Source organism: Oncorhynchus mykiss, chromosome 17 (genome assembly GCF_013265735.2).
Source record: "Oncorhynchus mykiss isolate Arlee chromosome 17, USDA_OmykA_1.1, whole genome shotgun sequence".
Lineage (NCBI taxonomy): Eukaryota > Metazoa > Chordata > Actinopteri > Salmoniformes > Salmonidae > Oncorhynchus > Oncorhynchus mykiss.
The window spans coordinates 35,030,001-35,046,280 of record NC_048581.1 but is presented as its reverse complement, the minus strand read 5'-3'; the positions used below and the strand labels follow the sequence as shown (position 1 = coordinate 35,046,280).

The window sequence follows — 16,280 nt, the reverse complement described above, 5'->3', positions numbered from 1 at the left end:
AGTTTAGAGGGACGGCCAGGTCTTGGTAGATTTGCAGTGGTCTGATACGCCTTCCATTTCAATATTATCGCTTGCACAGTGCTCCTTGGGATGTTTAAAGCTTGGGAAATCTTTTTGTATCCAAATCCGGCTTTAAACTTCTTCACAACAGTATCTCGGACCTGCATGGTGTGTTCCTTGTTCTTCATGATGCTCTCTGCGCTTTTAACGGACCTCTGAGACTATCACAGTGCAGGTGCATTTATACGGAGACTTGATTACACACAGGTGGATTGTATTTATCATCATTAGTCATTTAGGTCAACATTGGATCATTCAGAGATCCTCACTGAACTTCTGGAGAGAGTTTGCTGCACTGAAAGTAAATGGGCTGAATAATTTTGCACGCCCAATTTTTCAGTTTTTGATTTGTTAAAAAAGTTGGAAATATTGAATAAATGTCGTTCCACTTCATGATTGTGTCCCACTTGTTGTTGATTCTTCACAAAAAAATACAGTTTTATATCTTTATGTTTGAAGCCTGAAATGTGGCAAAAGGTCGCAAAGTTCAAGGGGGCCGAATACTTTCGCAAGGCACTGTATTTCTAAACATTTATTTGAAAATCCAAAGTTTATCATCAATATAAATGACAACACTAACCGGTGTGAATTTAGAAAACATGAACACTAAATGGGAACAAAGTTTGCGTGTGTGTGATGCTTACTTATGCTGTCTTACAAACAACAAGCCTGTGACTCTGCTCTTTGCAGACGGGTGTGTTGCACTGAGAACAACAGCAGCTGACTTTTCTATCCTTTGCGCTTGGGCAGAGCTGGCACCTCTTCCTCTTCTGGCCCTGGCTGCTCTGAGTGGTGGTGGCATGGCTCTCTTTCATCACCCCTCAGCTTTCTATTGCCTCAGTTCTTCTGTGGAGATGGGAGAACCTTCCAGAAGGACAAGCATCTCTGCAGCACACCAACAATCAAGCCTTTATGGTAGAGTGGCCAGACGGAAGCCACTCCTCAGTAAAAGGCACATGGCAGCCACCTAAAGGACTCTCAGACCATGAGAAACAAGAGTCTCTGGTCTGATGAAACCAAGATTGAACTCTTTAGATAGAAGGCCAAGTGTCACGTCTGGAGGAAAGCTGCTCATCCACTGTGACGCAGTGTTCACTCCAGTAAGACCCCTTTTTACTCAGTCTATTTGACTGGTTTTCACTCTCCTCAGAGGGGGAGTACTCACCATCTATAGAATCATCTAGGACAGCTGGACTACCAGGTGCATTCACAACTCCAACTTTAGCCACAGGCACATAGTCTGTGCCATCAGAATTGGATACCTCAGATTCTGAGTCAGAGGCAGCAATGGCTTCCTCATCCAGCATGTGTAAAACCATTTTGGTAGTATATCTGGCAGCATTCTTATGAGCCTCCTTATGATACTCCTTTTACTCAACGAATTAAAAAGGATAAATGAAAACGGTGATTAATGAACATTATAAACAAGATATATGATAAATATTTGATTAACTACTTTGATTTTATTGTTGTAGCAAAAAGAATGTGCAATGCAGTGGATTCCATAAGAAATACATACGGGTCATATTTGATCCACATTTGAAAACTTGGGGTAAGGAATTCCTGGAATATTAGATAATAAAAAATAAAAAAATGTTTTTTTTGGGGGGGGGGGGTCAATACAGCAACAACAAAAAACATTAGGCCAGGTCATTTTGATCCGGCATATGCATCCTAGGGTTAATAGTCTAAATTAAAAATTCTGTTAAGATATGACCCCCAACGTAATCTGTTCTTGAAATTTGTAGTCTATGACATTTCAGATTTACAAACAGGTAGTTTGAATGTAGTGAACTACTTTTTCAAAGTAACTTTAGGTAGCCTTTTACACTCGCACCTGTACACGGGTTGAAATTGGCATATTTGGACACTGATAAGAGTGTACATTTCAACACAGTGGCTGTACAGGAACATGCTATACCTGACGTCAGATCTCAAGGGTCTCCGCTTCACAGATCCGTATAGGTTTTGACTGACAGCCGTTCTGAAATTGAAAGCCACGCGCTAATGATGCTTGAGCTGACTCATAACCTGCAGACCCCACAGTTAAATTGCGGGGCAGGCAGGTTTAGGGTCATGAAATATTGTGTGGATGAAGGGCGGGTGGGTGGCGGGTTGAATAAAGAGAAAACAATAGCCTACTGTAGCCTACTGTTCAGATGGATTAAATGGAAACTGAAATCTGACTGTAGGTCTATAACCTTAAAATGAATTCCTGCAGAATTAAGCATTTCTTCCATTAAAATTATACACCAAATGTAGGCAAAATTAAGACTCAGGAACAGGAGTGGAGAAATATTATTTCTTTCTTTCAGCATCTTGAGAGAATGTGAATGCGCAGTTAGATACCTTCTGTAGAGGTGCTATCTTAATCAGCATCATAAAAGCTGATTGTAATTTCAACCACATAAAATATACATCCAAGCCGAACTGAAATCTTATCAGAAACAAGTTGGGTTGTTTTCACAGCTTTCTGTTTCCTTTCCTTACATTTTAGTATTTTTTTATAGCATTTTCCCACCGGTCCCTTAAATGTCTTTGCTCCATGAAAGAAGCGGAGATGACAGAAAACTTGACCAATGTCAACTAGATTGAAGCATTCATTCTATCGGTTTATGACATTCATCTGGCGAGCAAGGGTTTATTTAGTCACATATAATGACAGAAGAGAAGCTGCATGGATCTATAGCCAAATAGCCTACGAAAATGTCAGAAATTATAAGTAGAAACATATCTAAATCAGGAAAAAAAGCATGGACCCCTGTCAAAAATCTTTCTGCCGTCTGACTGTAGCCTACAGTCAGGGTCGGTTGTGGGCCTCCAGATTTTCACTTTATCGCTTATAGTCAGGCGGGTGAGGATGGGTTATTAGCAATTGCGAGCGTGTGCACCCCCATCCATGCGCGACAAGAAGTTGCCCCCATCCCTCCGCTTATTGGGCAGTTTTAGCTACATTTTGGTTGTCTAAGTCAGGGAAATGCTGTAAATTAAGAGGACTATGTATTTTGAAAGTTGAGACCATTGAGATTATAATACATCAACCGGGTAGCCCGTGATACAAGTATTCGAAGTCCTTCACATGGATGGCTGACTCAACCAGGTGACCTGGTTGAGGATGTTGGGATATGACATGGAAACCAGCCACTAGGGGCAACAGTGAGCACTGTTACCTTCAAGAAGGTTTCGGTTTTGCTAGAGCGGGGTTTCCCAAACTTGGTCCTCGGGACTCCAAAGGATGCATGTTTATGGTTTTTGTCCTATCATTACACAAATAATGAACTAATGATCAAGCTTTGATCATTTTAATCAGCAATGTAGTGTTAGGGCAAAAAAATAAACGTGCACCCTTTGGGTTCCCGGGGACCGAGTTTGGTCGTGCCAGGGTGTTGTGGACAGGGATGGCAAATGGGCATACGCATCTGCCTCTGATTCCAAAGGTTGCTAGTTCAAATCCAACGATAGAAAGTTTTTATTTATTTTTGTTTTAAGCCTATCCCAAAACTTAACACTTTCCTTGGGGTGGCAGGTAGCCTAGTGGTTAGAGGGTCGGACTAGTAACTGAAAGGTTTCAAAATCTAATCCCCGAGCTGACAAGTTACAAATCAGTCGTTCTGTCCCTGAACAAGGTAGTTAACCCACTGTTCCTAAACTGTCATTGAAAATAAGAATTTGTTCTTAACTGACTTGCCTAGTTAAATAAAGATAAAATACATTTAAAAAAACATTCAGAGTTAATGCCTAAACTTAACCTTAACCCTAAAAATTCAGAGTTAATGCCTAAACTTAACCTTAACCCTAAAAATTCAGAGTTAATGCCTAAACTTAACCTTAACCCTAAAAATTCAGAGTTAATGCCTAAACTTAAGATTTCAGAGTTAATGCCTATCCTTAAGATTTCGGAGTTAATGCCTAAACTTAACCCTAACCCTAAAAATTCAGAGTTAATGCCTAAACTTAACCTTAAACAATTTGACGTTTGCAACAACTTTGAAATTTGACATTTGAGAATCATGGATGAACGTCTAATTCTGAGATATAGTTAAGTAAACAATATTTTTCTTATGGGTAGTTTAACTTATTCCAGTGTGAAGTAATTGGTAGCTTGGTAAACTATATTTTCAGAGTAGCTTCCTCAACACGAATTAAATGTCTTATCTGCATAAACCAAATCACATATAACTTTAAATGAACTTGCTTCTCACAGAGAAGCTAAACTAAACATGCTTAATGTACTAAATATACTAAACTACATGTATTAAATGTCTTAATAACAGATAAAAAATAAATCCTGAAAAATCCTTATCTTGAAATGATTATCAGCATGCTAATGAAAAAGAGCAATAACTGAATATTCCCCAAATAAATAGTTTATTTAATATTTTTATGTAGCTACAATATTTACATGAGAGAAATGTGAACACTATGGGTTATGAGGATTTTAACCTTAGGATGTTTAACTTCCAAATGTTCATGAACTAAGTGATTACTGATGAGAAATTAGCTTTCAACCAATTGAAGTGAAAAAATTATAATATACACACAACAAAAAACTATTGCCTTTTTGAGTGAACTTTGGAGATGGCGGCCTTGTGGAAGTCCTTCGTCCAAAGCTTAATAACTGAATGCACTGAAACAATCAGAAAACACAAAACCAAAACAACATTAAGATACTGAAAACAATTACTGAAAACTTGTTCTATTTTGGCATCTTAGATTCAGTGGCTAATGGGAGGGTTTGGCTTTGAAATCTAAAACGTTGTAACAGCTGGGGTCAGCTTTGCTTCTTTCTGAAACTTCCATTCTATATTCTATATTTTCAACAATAAATCAATTATTCTGCCTTGTGTAAATGCTATACTAATTTTAAAAAATGTAGCTAGCATAACCTGGGACTCAGGCCTATTAAATCTACATTTAAATATGTGGCCAACTGTTCCTAGAGAGCCACAGTATATGAGATATTTCTGCAGCAAAGCGGCAACACATTTGATTCAAACTAATCAATCTGTGTTTTTGCTTGGTAACTGTTTGCTTCTAGACAGAAAGAGAGAAGGAACAACACACGATCAACAAGAGCTAGAAGTTTAAAGAGCAATTAAATATCTATTTTTTTGCAAAGAATAAATGTATAGCAGGCTACATTTATGAGAATAATACATGTATGCATTTGCTTACCTTATCAAGCTTGAAGAAGATTACATTACACTCATTTATCGCAAAAGAAAATGAATGCACCACAAACATCTTTCCAGGGTGTTGATGCATCCTCTTCCCAATGCAGCCTCTTTCAACACGACGGGTAGGGGAAGGGTATCCATCTGCAAAAGTTTTGCTCTGATGTCAAGTCAGCTCATATTTCTTGTTGCTACTTTAACTTAGCTGTTAAGCTAGCTAACATGGTACTGAACAGTGACGCTAGCATATTGACATTTGTTATTACAAGACAGCAAGTCTTTACCTAAACATATAACGTTAAGTGTTTAGGTAAATCATTAGTTAGCTAGCTAGCTATCACATTAATTGTGCAAAAATATGATAGCACTGAGCCAGCCAGTGGCGCTGACAGGTTGCAACAAGATGTGTTTCACTCTATCCCATAAAACATGACACTGCTAAACAGGCATCAATTACATAACACGATTTTTAATAAGTTAGACACTCACTGTACAACTTGGAAGGTAGATCACTTCAATGGATTTTTCTTCTCACACTGACTGGTCATCAATGCTTACTGGTCTTGGAACTACTTCTGGCAAGCTGTTTGCCACTAGTGGCATTACATACTAATGTTGCCTAAGGTTTGCTGCAGATTCACCACTGGTGGCAAACATTTGCAAACTTCTGGCGACATTTATTTGCAGCAAATTTGCCACAAACTTATTTTTGTAAAGGGCAGCACAAGCAAAAGTCAATATTGAAGGACAATATAAGCTTTTTAAAGCGGGATTTAATTAAAGTCAAGGATGGGGTCAACTAAATGTTTTAAATCAGGAAGTGAATTGAAATTTAATTCAAAAATGGAAAAATCGTCATTGTAAAACATTTGGACAATTTGTATTTCATGAAGTAAAATGTTCATTTTGGGTTGACCCCAACCCTGATTCATGTACCAAGTGAACGTTCATGAAAATTAACAGAGGGTTTGGAATAGACATTGATGGGATGGGATAGCATTGGCATGTCTCCAGTGGAGGATGTCTCCTTCTCGACAAATGACTGTAGTCGAAGTTGTTGTTGTTGGAGCTGTTGAATTATGGAGGTAATAACATGAGTCTGGACTCATGGAGACTGGAGACAACACGTGCCTGTGCACACACAGTGGCAAGTCCCATGACTCAGACGAGAGCGAGCGAGGTGAGCAGACATTCCTCCCTGGATGGCAACAGACTAAGCACATTGTTTTGGGTGAATTAAGGTGTTCTCCATGCTGACTCCTTAATTGCTGTCTGTCTGATTTCCTAATATACAGGCTCAAAGTGGCATAACAAAGGAGGGTAAGACTACATCTTTAATGAGATGTAGACTGTAAAGCTTCAGAGATATGTGATACGTATTTTGTAGATCAATTAATCAATCAATCAACAAACCAATCAATTGAGTACCAGATACTTATCCTCTCTTATTTATGTTCACAGTGTACAGATGGCTATACATTTGACATGGAACGACAAGAATGCAAAGGTAAGAGGTGCTTATCCACACTTTGTCAAATGTCCTTGTACGTTTCTGACTTAATGAATAGATTGATTAGTAGAGGAATTGAATAGCACTGTGGAAAATATACGATCAGTTCTAGCAGACACTGATGCAGTATGTGTATAGAATACCCGGCATGTCATACCCGGCAGTCTCTATGGGGGTGCCACAGGGTTCAATTCTTGGACCGACACTCTTCTCTATATACATCAATGATGTCAATTCTAGCTGCTGGTGAGTCTCTGATCCACCTCTACGCAGATGACACCATTCTGTATTCTTCTGGCCCTTCTTTGGACACTGTGCTAACAACCCTCCAGACGAGCTTCAATGCCATACAACTCTCCTTCCGTGGCCTCCAATTGCTCTTAAATACAAGTCAAACTAAATGCATGCTCTTCAACCGATCGCTGCCTGCATCTGCCCGCCCGTCCAACATCACTACTCTGGACGGTTCTGACGAAGAATATGTGGACTACAAATACCTAGGTGTCTGGTTAGACTGTAAACTCTCCTTCCAGACTCACATCAAACATCTCCAATCCAAAGTTAAATCTAGAATTGGCTTCCTATTTCGCAACAAAGCATCCTTCACTCATGCTGCCAAACATACCCTTGTAAAACTGACCATCCTACCGATCCTCGACTTCGGCGATGTCATTTACAAAATTGCCTCCAATACCCTACTCAATAAATAGGATGCAGTCTATCACAGTGCCATCCGTTTTGTCACCAAAGCCCCATATACTACTCACCACTGCGACCTGTACGCTCTCGTTGGCTGGCCCTCGCTTCATACTCGTCGCCAAACCCACTGGCTCCAGGTCATCTACAAGACCCTGCTAGGTAAAGTCCCCCCTTATCTCAGCTCGCTGGTCACCATAGCAGCACCCACCCGTAGCACACGCTCCAGCAGGTATTTCTCTCTGGTCACCCACAAAACCAATTCTTCCTTTGGCCGCCTCTCCTTCCAGTTCTCTGCTGCCAATGACTGGAAAGAACTACAAAAATCTCTGAAACTGGAAACAATTATCTCCCTCACTAGCTTTAAGCACCAGCTGTCAGAGCAGCTCACAGGTTACTGCACCTGTACATAGCCCATCTATAATTTAGCCCAAAGAACTACCTCTCCCCCTACTGTATTTATTTATTTTGCTCCTTTGCACCCCATTATTTCTATCTCTACTTTGCACATTCTTCCACTGCAAATCTACCATTCCAGTTTTTTACTTGCTATATTGTATTTACTTTGCCACCATGGCCTTTTTTTGCCTTTACCTCCCTTATCTCACCTCATTTGCTCACATTGCATATAGACTTATCTTTCTACTGTATTATTGACTGTATGTTTGTTTTACTCCATGTGTAACTCTGTGTTGTTGTATGTGTCGAACTGCTTTGCTTTATCTTGGCCAGGTCGCAATTGTAAATGAGAACTTGTTCTCAACTGCCAACCTGGTTAAATGAAGGTGAAATAAATACAAATATTGATGGTGGAGGTGGTGGTTTTCCTGGTATACCCATGCTGACTTGGTGGTGTTACACTGACCAGACCTGTGTTGAAATACATTTTTTCTTTCAACCTGGAGTGACATGTGGATGGTATTTGCACTTTTGGGGCTATTCCACTGGCAAACTCAATCAAGCACAGCTTAAGTAGTTGAAAGAAAACATACCGTGGCTTACTATATGAACCCAGGTCTGTCTCTGACGGCGGTCCTCCCTTTTTCAGACATCAACGAGTGTACCACGGTCACCGACGCCTGCAAGGGCGGCATGAGGTGCATCAATCATTTCGGAGGCTACTTCTGCCTGCCCCAGAATGCCCAGATCATCGTTAGTAATGGTGACGACGAGCCCACCGTGGCCCCTCTGGTGGAGGAACAGCCTCCTCTGGCACCCGCCCCTGCTTTGCCTGTCCAACGGGTCATCCAGAGCTCTTTCCAAAGCCAGGGCACCATGCAGTGTGCTGCAGGGTTCGTGGTGGACGACCTCAACTACTGCCGTGGTAAGAGTAAGCCCATGCAACTTAACTGGGGTGTGTTTATTAGGACTAGGGCACACTATAGTAAAAATGTTGAAAATGAGTGTTTCTATTTGGACAAGTACCCTGATTCATTATGGAAGTGTCCAGCATCATTTTAATCCTGCATACAAATGTCCCATCAGTCCCTGACTGATGTAATTTGAAGTATATAGGAATGGATCTGCCAAACAGTTATAAGCGGACTGTAGTGCAGTGCAGTTATACAAACTCAGTAGTAAGGCTACAGTACAAACTCAGCATTGCAGGGGCCCTAGTTTAAATTAGCAATACCAGCAGGCAGATTTCCTTCTGGAATACTACCGATGCTAGTTTATGAACAGATATTGAGGCAAAAGATAGTCATCTCAGATTGTCATTCAGTCACATTCAAGATTCATTCCAATTGGAATTCATTCAAAATGATTGCAGTCCCTTTTCAAGTTTAGAGCACTTTGTATGAAAACAGTTCTAGTGAAAATGCAATTGATTGAACCGTTTATGCGCTATCTGCAGGTTATGAAGATGCATTGTATTTGATCTGTAAAGTGGGGAACCACTTAACTTCCATTTACCCCTTTGCTCTTTTTCTTTGGATGATGGATTTGCAGCCGTCATTAAAGAATGTCATAATTTGTGTGTGTGTGTGTGTGTGTGTGTGTGTGTGTGTGTGTGTGTGTGCGTGTGCGTGTGTGCGTCCTCCAATCTCCTGTTGGCAAACTGCGCAAGATTTTAGTCAAGTTGCAACATGCCAAATCCTGGCGGTAGAGGGAAACAATTGCTGTTACATAAACCATTCAATCAGTATGGGGCTACAGCCAAGCTGAGCTCAGGGAAGGAAGGAGATGATCGCCAACAACACATTCCTGAAACATATTTTTTTCTCATTTAATCACAATGTTTCTTTCATCAGAGGGACTGTCTTTAAGTTGGAGTGATTCACAAACTAAAGGCAGACAGATTAGTGGTATTATGATATGTACTGTACAGTATTATACAGTGTCAGATACAAGATAAATCCCCTAAAAGAATGGCATTAGTAATTTGCATTGATACTTTTCCAGTTTGTCATCACAATCAAAACGTACACTGTAACCGAGGAAGATTATTGCAGTGTCTTGTTCTTACAACTGGTAAACATTTGCCACATGCTACATGCGATTCTGGTAACTAATGCTAATAAGACCGTGGCACTTGACCATGAAAACAAGTTCACAGGGCTGGATTCAACTCCAGCCTTAATTCTTCAATGTTTACAGATCTGGAAAGGCTTAAGCAGTGTAGTGGTATAGCTTCATCAAATTGCTTGCACCTTCCAGATCAGCGAACATTGAAGGGCTAGGGCCAAGAGGAAGGGATAGGGAGGGAATTGGATTAGTGATTTGTCATTTCTCCCCGAGGAAGGAAGGACATATTTCTAAAGTGTTGGAACAGAGCCTGATTATTCTATTGTTCAATACATTGACTGTAAGGTTCAATAGCAACTGGTTATTGAAGCACTACAAAGAGGAGACAACCAGCAGACACTGACTACAGCCAGAGAGGACTTTGGTGGTGGTGCATCCTTTCATCGCACATCTCATCCACCTCAGACATGGACAGATAGATGGGTCTACCAAAACAGTAGTCACGACATCACTGCATGTGCGTACTTATGGGCTTTAGTCTTTAGCATTTGATTTGGTCTGCGGCATATTCTTTCAGAAGCTTAGTTCCCGTGTTTACTCTCTTTCATAATTTCATCCCTCTTTTATCCCTATCAGAGGCCATTGAACACAAAGGAAGAGCTGGTGCCCTTCTCAAAACAGTAGTTTCTCATCCTGGATGTTGACATATTTGAAGGGGGGGGGGGGGGGCTTCCCTCAGTAGTCCCCTTGCGTTGAAACATTTTGAACCTGACACCTTGACGGAAACCGAATATATATGGGTGCCTGGCACAGCATTCTTGCAAAGACACGGGGATCTTTGTAAACCAAGCTTTTTGTTTGAAAAGTGCTCGTTTTGGAGGCTGGGGGTGGGTGGGGGAATATATGTGCATAGACTGTAGTGCGGTAGTATTTCAACATTGTAGTTTTGGCAAATTCTGGCAAGAAGTACTGTATTTGAAGGTGTCATGTTCTTTGCACTGTTATTTCTGGCACAGTGTGTTAATTATGCTATTATGCTACATAAAACTCAAGTTTGATTTTAGGATTGGATCACCTCTGTCAGCATGTCAACTTTTCACTGGTCTTAATTCATTTCTGTGAAACAAAGGTTGTAGGGCGACAGTATTGTCACTTCTTCACCCCATACTGTACATGCTGAGTGGAGGCCAGCTTTGATCATTAGGGCTATTCACCTCCCAATCTGGGCCAAAAGCAGGGTCAGCCGGGCTTCGTTAAGTGTGTGTGTGTGTGTGTGTGTGTGTGTGTGTGTGTGTAGTTGAAAGGGGAACTTGTTTACACAGACTTACAGCCTCCAGGATGACAATTCTCACATTGTGTCCATCACTGTCGTCAACAAATTAGTTACATCAGCAGGGTAAGAGTAGCCTGGTCTCAGATCTGTTTGTGCTGTCAATGACCTTAGGATTTGGCAATAAATACAGCACAAACATATCTGGGAGCAGGCTAGGGTATGAGGGGATCGGTGCGTTTAGCCTTTGAGCTTTCTGTACAGACTTGGTGTTCTCTCCCACACATCTAACACCTCCAACTCCCTGTATATGAATTCCCTATTTTTAGTTCTTTGTATATAGAGACCACCCCGGAGTGGGATTGGAAGGGAACACTGTCTGTGTTGCATTCAGAAAAATGCTTTTGTTGAGCCAGGAAACGGAATATCAGGGGTCCGGAATGCAGAGTGTGTTTTGGAGCAATTTGTCCCATGTTATTTTTTTAGATAACAAAAATAAATGGTAAAACATGTAGGGGGGGGTGATTGGGAAATAATTTTGACATGCAACCAATGTGCATTTTACATTGAATTCAAGGAGTGAAATAATGTTGTACAAATCCCAGAGATACTCCCCACCCTTTCCACCCCTGGGTGTGCCCCCTGAATCATAATGAATAATAGTACCAAGCAAACAGAAGATGTAATCAAATCAGGTGAATTCAGCTGAAGTCTGTTTTTGTTACATGAAGGTTCCTGGTGGAGAGCCAGACACGATTACCAGGATGGAACACGGGAGCCTCACTGTGGTGGCAATCCGCCTGGATCCTTCTGACGGTCTACGGCATGCTGGAGTCTCAACCACTTGTCCACCGCAGGTGCTTCGGTCTGGCTCGGTTCCACTACGGCTCTCCAGGGCTGGCTGATATCCCAGGACACACTGGAAGGGGGTCAGCCCGGTGGAGGAGTGATGCAGTGAATTCTGGGCGTACTCCGCCCAGGGAAGGAACCGGCCCGTGAATTGGGGACCACGGTCGGAGACGATGTCCTCTGGAAGGCCATACTGCCGGAAGACCTGCTGGAACAGTGCCTCAGCGACCTGGAGAGCCATAGGGAGACCAGAGAGAGGGATAAAATGGCAGGATTTAGAGAATCTGTCCACAACAACCGTAATAGTAGTGAAACCATCAGAAGAGGGGAGATCAGTGATGAAATCTGCAGGACTCCACACCAACTTACGGGGGTCACCCTTGAGGGGAGAGAAGAGGCGATGGTGCTGATGTTCTTAATGAAGCGACTGTAGAAGTTGGGAAACCCTAAAAACCATTGTAGTCCCTTTATGGTGGTTGGGACTGGCCATGACTTGACTGCCTCAACCTCCATTTCATCCATAACTACTCCATGTGGGCTGATCGGGTATCCGAAGAAGGAGACAGCGGCTTGATGGAACTGGTACTTCTCCGCTTTGACGTACAGGTGGTTCTCCAGGAGGCGTCCCAGGACTACCCGGACTTGGGCGATGTGATCCTCCAAGGTGGCTGAGTAGATCAGGATGTTGTCGATATACACGACCACCTGACGCCCAAACATGTCCTGGAACACCTTGTTCACAAATGCCTGGAACACCAACTGAGCGTTTATTAATCCAGTACTCATAGTGCCCAGAAATCATGCTGAAGGTCCAGTTTAGTATAAAACCGGGCCTCACAGAGCTGTTCGATGGCAGCCAGCACCAACAGGAGAGAGTAGCTGTACTTGGTGGTGATTGAATTGAGACCTCTGTAGTCGATGCACGGACATAGACCTCCCTCCTTCTTGGCCACGAAGAAGAAGCCTGCCACGCAGGGGAAGTGGATGGGCGGATGAAAGTCTGTTGGAGAGCCTCCTGGATGTACTCCTCCATAGCCTTGGTTTCAGCCACCGACATGGGGTAGACGAGGCTGCGTCGAGGCGCAGAGTCTGCCAGCAGGTCGGTGGTACAGTCCCAGGGGCGATGAGCAGGGAGACAGGTGGCACAGGTCTTGGAGCAAACCTCCCGGAGATTCTGGTAAACCTCTGGGATGTTGGCATGGAGGGCAACCACAGGACTATCGACTGACATGGAACCACAGAGTAAGGAAAAGCAGGTCTTTCGACATCTTTGTGCCCAGGCAGTGATCTCCATCCTCGACCAGGAGATGGTGGAGACGTGACTTTGGAGCCACGGGAGGACGAGGATGACTTTGTGTAGGGGTGCCTCGATGATGAGGAAGGGAAGGCTTTCTTGGTGCAGGGGTCCTACGGTGATAGTGAGTGTTGCTGTGATGTGTTGGATTGTGTCAGATCCCAGGGGTTGACTATCCAGTGCTTGAACCGGAAAAGGAGAGGAGTTCAAGTAACAGACGCATCTCAACATCAACTGTTCAGAGGAGACTGTGTGAATCAGGCCTTCATGGTTGAATTGCTGCAAAGAAACCACTACTAAAGGACACTAATAAGAAGAAGAGACTTGCTTGGGCCAAGAAACACGAGTAATGGACATTAGACCGGTGGTAGGTGAGACGCTGAGTAGGTGAACGGTTGATCTCCTCATGTGTGGTTCCCACTGTGAAGCATGAAGGAGGGGGTGTGATGGTGTGGGGGTGCTTTGCTGGTGACCCTGTCAGGGATTTAGTTAAAATTCAAGGCACACTTAACCAACATAGCTACCACAGCATTCTGCAGGGATACGCCATCCCATCTGGTTTGCGCTTAGTGGGACTATAATTTGTTTTTCAAGAGGACAATGACCCAACACACCTCCAGGCTGTGTAAGGGCTATTTGACCAAGAAGGAGAGTGATGGAGTGCTGCATGAGTGAAGGAAAAGCAGCCAAGAAGTGCTCAGCATATGTGGGAACTCCTTCAAGAAGAGCATTCCAGGTGAAGCTGTTTGAGAGAATGCCAAGAGTGTGCAAAGTTGTCATCAAGGCAAAGAGTGGCTACTTTGAAGAATCTCAAATCTAAAATATATTTTGATTTGTTTAACACTTTTTTGGTTACTACATGATTCCATATGTGTTATTTCATAGTTTTGATGTCTCCACTATTATTCTACAATGTAGAAAAGTGTGTCGAAACTTTTGACTGGTACTGTAAATGCCAAGTTGTTCTCACAGAATATCATAATGGATGACTTTCTGCAATTTCTCTTTAATTTCTTAGTCCCTCCTTGTCTTGCAGATGTGAACGAGTGTGAGGGGAGCAATCCCTGTCAACACCAGTGCTACAACATCATGGGCTCCTACATCTGCCAGTGTGAGCAGGGTTATGAGCTAGCCTCCAACCAAGCCTCCTGCCAAGGTACTGCAACTCAATATTAGGAAAGTGTTCCTAATGTTTGGTATACTCAATGTATAACTATCAGTACCTTCACTTATCAGTCAGTACCTTATTGATAATGTATGCTGATACAATTTTACAATCCCCCCGCTCACACCTAATATTTTCTTTCCTGAGAAGTTTCTGTCAGACTCCCTTTAAGGGTTGACTACGTAATATTTATCTATTCGTAGATATTGATGAATGCGCCTTCTCGAGTTACATGTGCCAGTGGCAGTGTGTGAATCAGCCCGGAGGGTATGTCTGTACCTGTCCCGAAGGATACCAGCTCCAAGGCAACCGAATGTGCCAAGGTAATGTGCCTGTTTCAACTAGTAAAATATCTAGCCCTCTCTTACAACAACAGGAAGTCGTACATCATAATAATGAATCTTAATACCTTTAACCTGAATCCCCAATGATAACTCATTGGCTTTAGGCCTAGATTTTTACTTGTATCTTGGTATAAAGTCAGTATTGACACTTGATTGATTAACTAACAGTCCATGAGATAGACATGATAGTTTGAAATGTAGTTTTAAGCTACGCATTGCTTGTTTACAAAGACAACAAGACCGTTGTACTAAGCTCATAAGCTATTTTAAGTTATTTTCTTATTGAAATGACCGTTGACTACATTTTATCTCAGTAACAACATTTTCTTTCCATTAACAGACATAGATGAGTGTGAAACAGGAAACAACTGCCGCGAGGACGAGATGTGTTGGAACTACTTTGGCGGTTTCCGCTGCTACCCCAGGAACCCTTGCCACGAGCCCTATGTGAAGACAGGAGAGGGGTGAGTAATGGTCCGGTGAAATGCATGATGATGATCACATGATGAGTGAACTGGACTGGGACCTGAAGTCTTAGTGGGCTAACACAGTCTTGTGGGGTGCAGGAGACCCAGGTTCAAATCAATGTCAGCAAGACAAAAGAGCTGATCGTGGACTACTGGAAACAAGAGTCTGGAACCAACAGGACCCTGAACAGCTTCTACCCCAAGCCATACGACTGCTAAGTAGTTAGTTAAATAGTTAACCAAATAGCTACCCGGACTATCTGCATTGACCCTTTTTTTGACTCATCACATACAGCACCTTCAGAAAGTATTCACACCCCTTGACTTTTTCCACATTTTGTTAGGTTAGAACCTGAATTTAAAATGGATTAAATTGAGATGTTTGGGTCAATGGCTTACACACAATACCCCATAATGTCAAAGTGGAATTATGTTTTTCGACATTTCTGCAAATGAATTACAAATAAAAAGCCTTGAGTCAATAAGTATTCAATGCCTTTGTTATGGCAAGCCTAAATACTGCATGTTCAGTAGTAAAAATGTGCAAGTCACATAATACATTGCATGGACTCATTCTGTATGCAATAATAGTGTTTAACATGATTTTTGAATGACTACCTCATCTCTGTATTCCACACATACAATTATCTGTAATGTCCCTCAGTCGAGCAGTGCATTTCAAACACAGATTCAACCACAAAGACCAGGGAGGTTTTCCTATTGGTAGATGGGTAAAAAAAAAAGAAATGTGACATTGAATATCCCTTTGAGCATGGTGAAGTTATTAATTATACTTTGGATGGTGTATCAATACACCCAGTCACTACAAAGATACAGGCGTCCTTCCTAACTCAGTTGCCGTAGAGGAAGGAAACCGCTCAGGGATTTTACCATGAGGCCAATGGTGACTTTAAAACAGCTGCAGAGTTTAATTGCTGTGATAGGAGAAAACTGAGGATGGATCAACAACAGTGTAGTTACTCCA

The 16,280-nt window shown here is 42.2% G+C and overlaps 1 protein-coding gene across 2 annotated transcripts in view; it reads left to right on the top strand.

The window, feature by feature from the left end:
- Window positions 1-16,280, top strand: part of LOC110493800 (EGF-containing fibulin-like extracellular matrix protein 2) — a 37,144-nt gene that overhangs the window by 14,586 nt on the left and 6,278 nt on the right. For both annotated transcript variants that reach the window (XM_036949785.1, XM_021568292.2), the window contains exons 3-7: window positions 6,696-6,741; window positions 8,489-8,764; window positions 14,356-14,475; window positions 14,688-14,807; window positions 15,169-15,292. In XM_036949785.1, coding sequence (XP_036805680.1) covers window positions 6,696-6,741; window positions 8,489-8,764; window positions 14,356-14,475; window positions 14,688-14,807; window positions 15,169-15,292 — 686 coding nt within the window. The remainder of the gene's footprint in view (window positions 1-6,695; window positions 6,742-8,488; window positions 8,765-14,355; window positions 14,476-14,687; window positions 14,808-15,168; window positions 15,293-16,280) is intronic.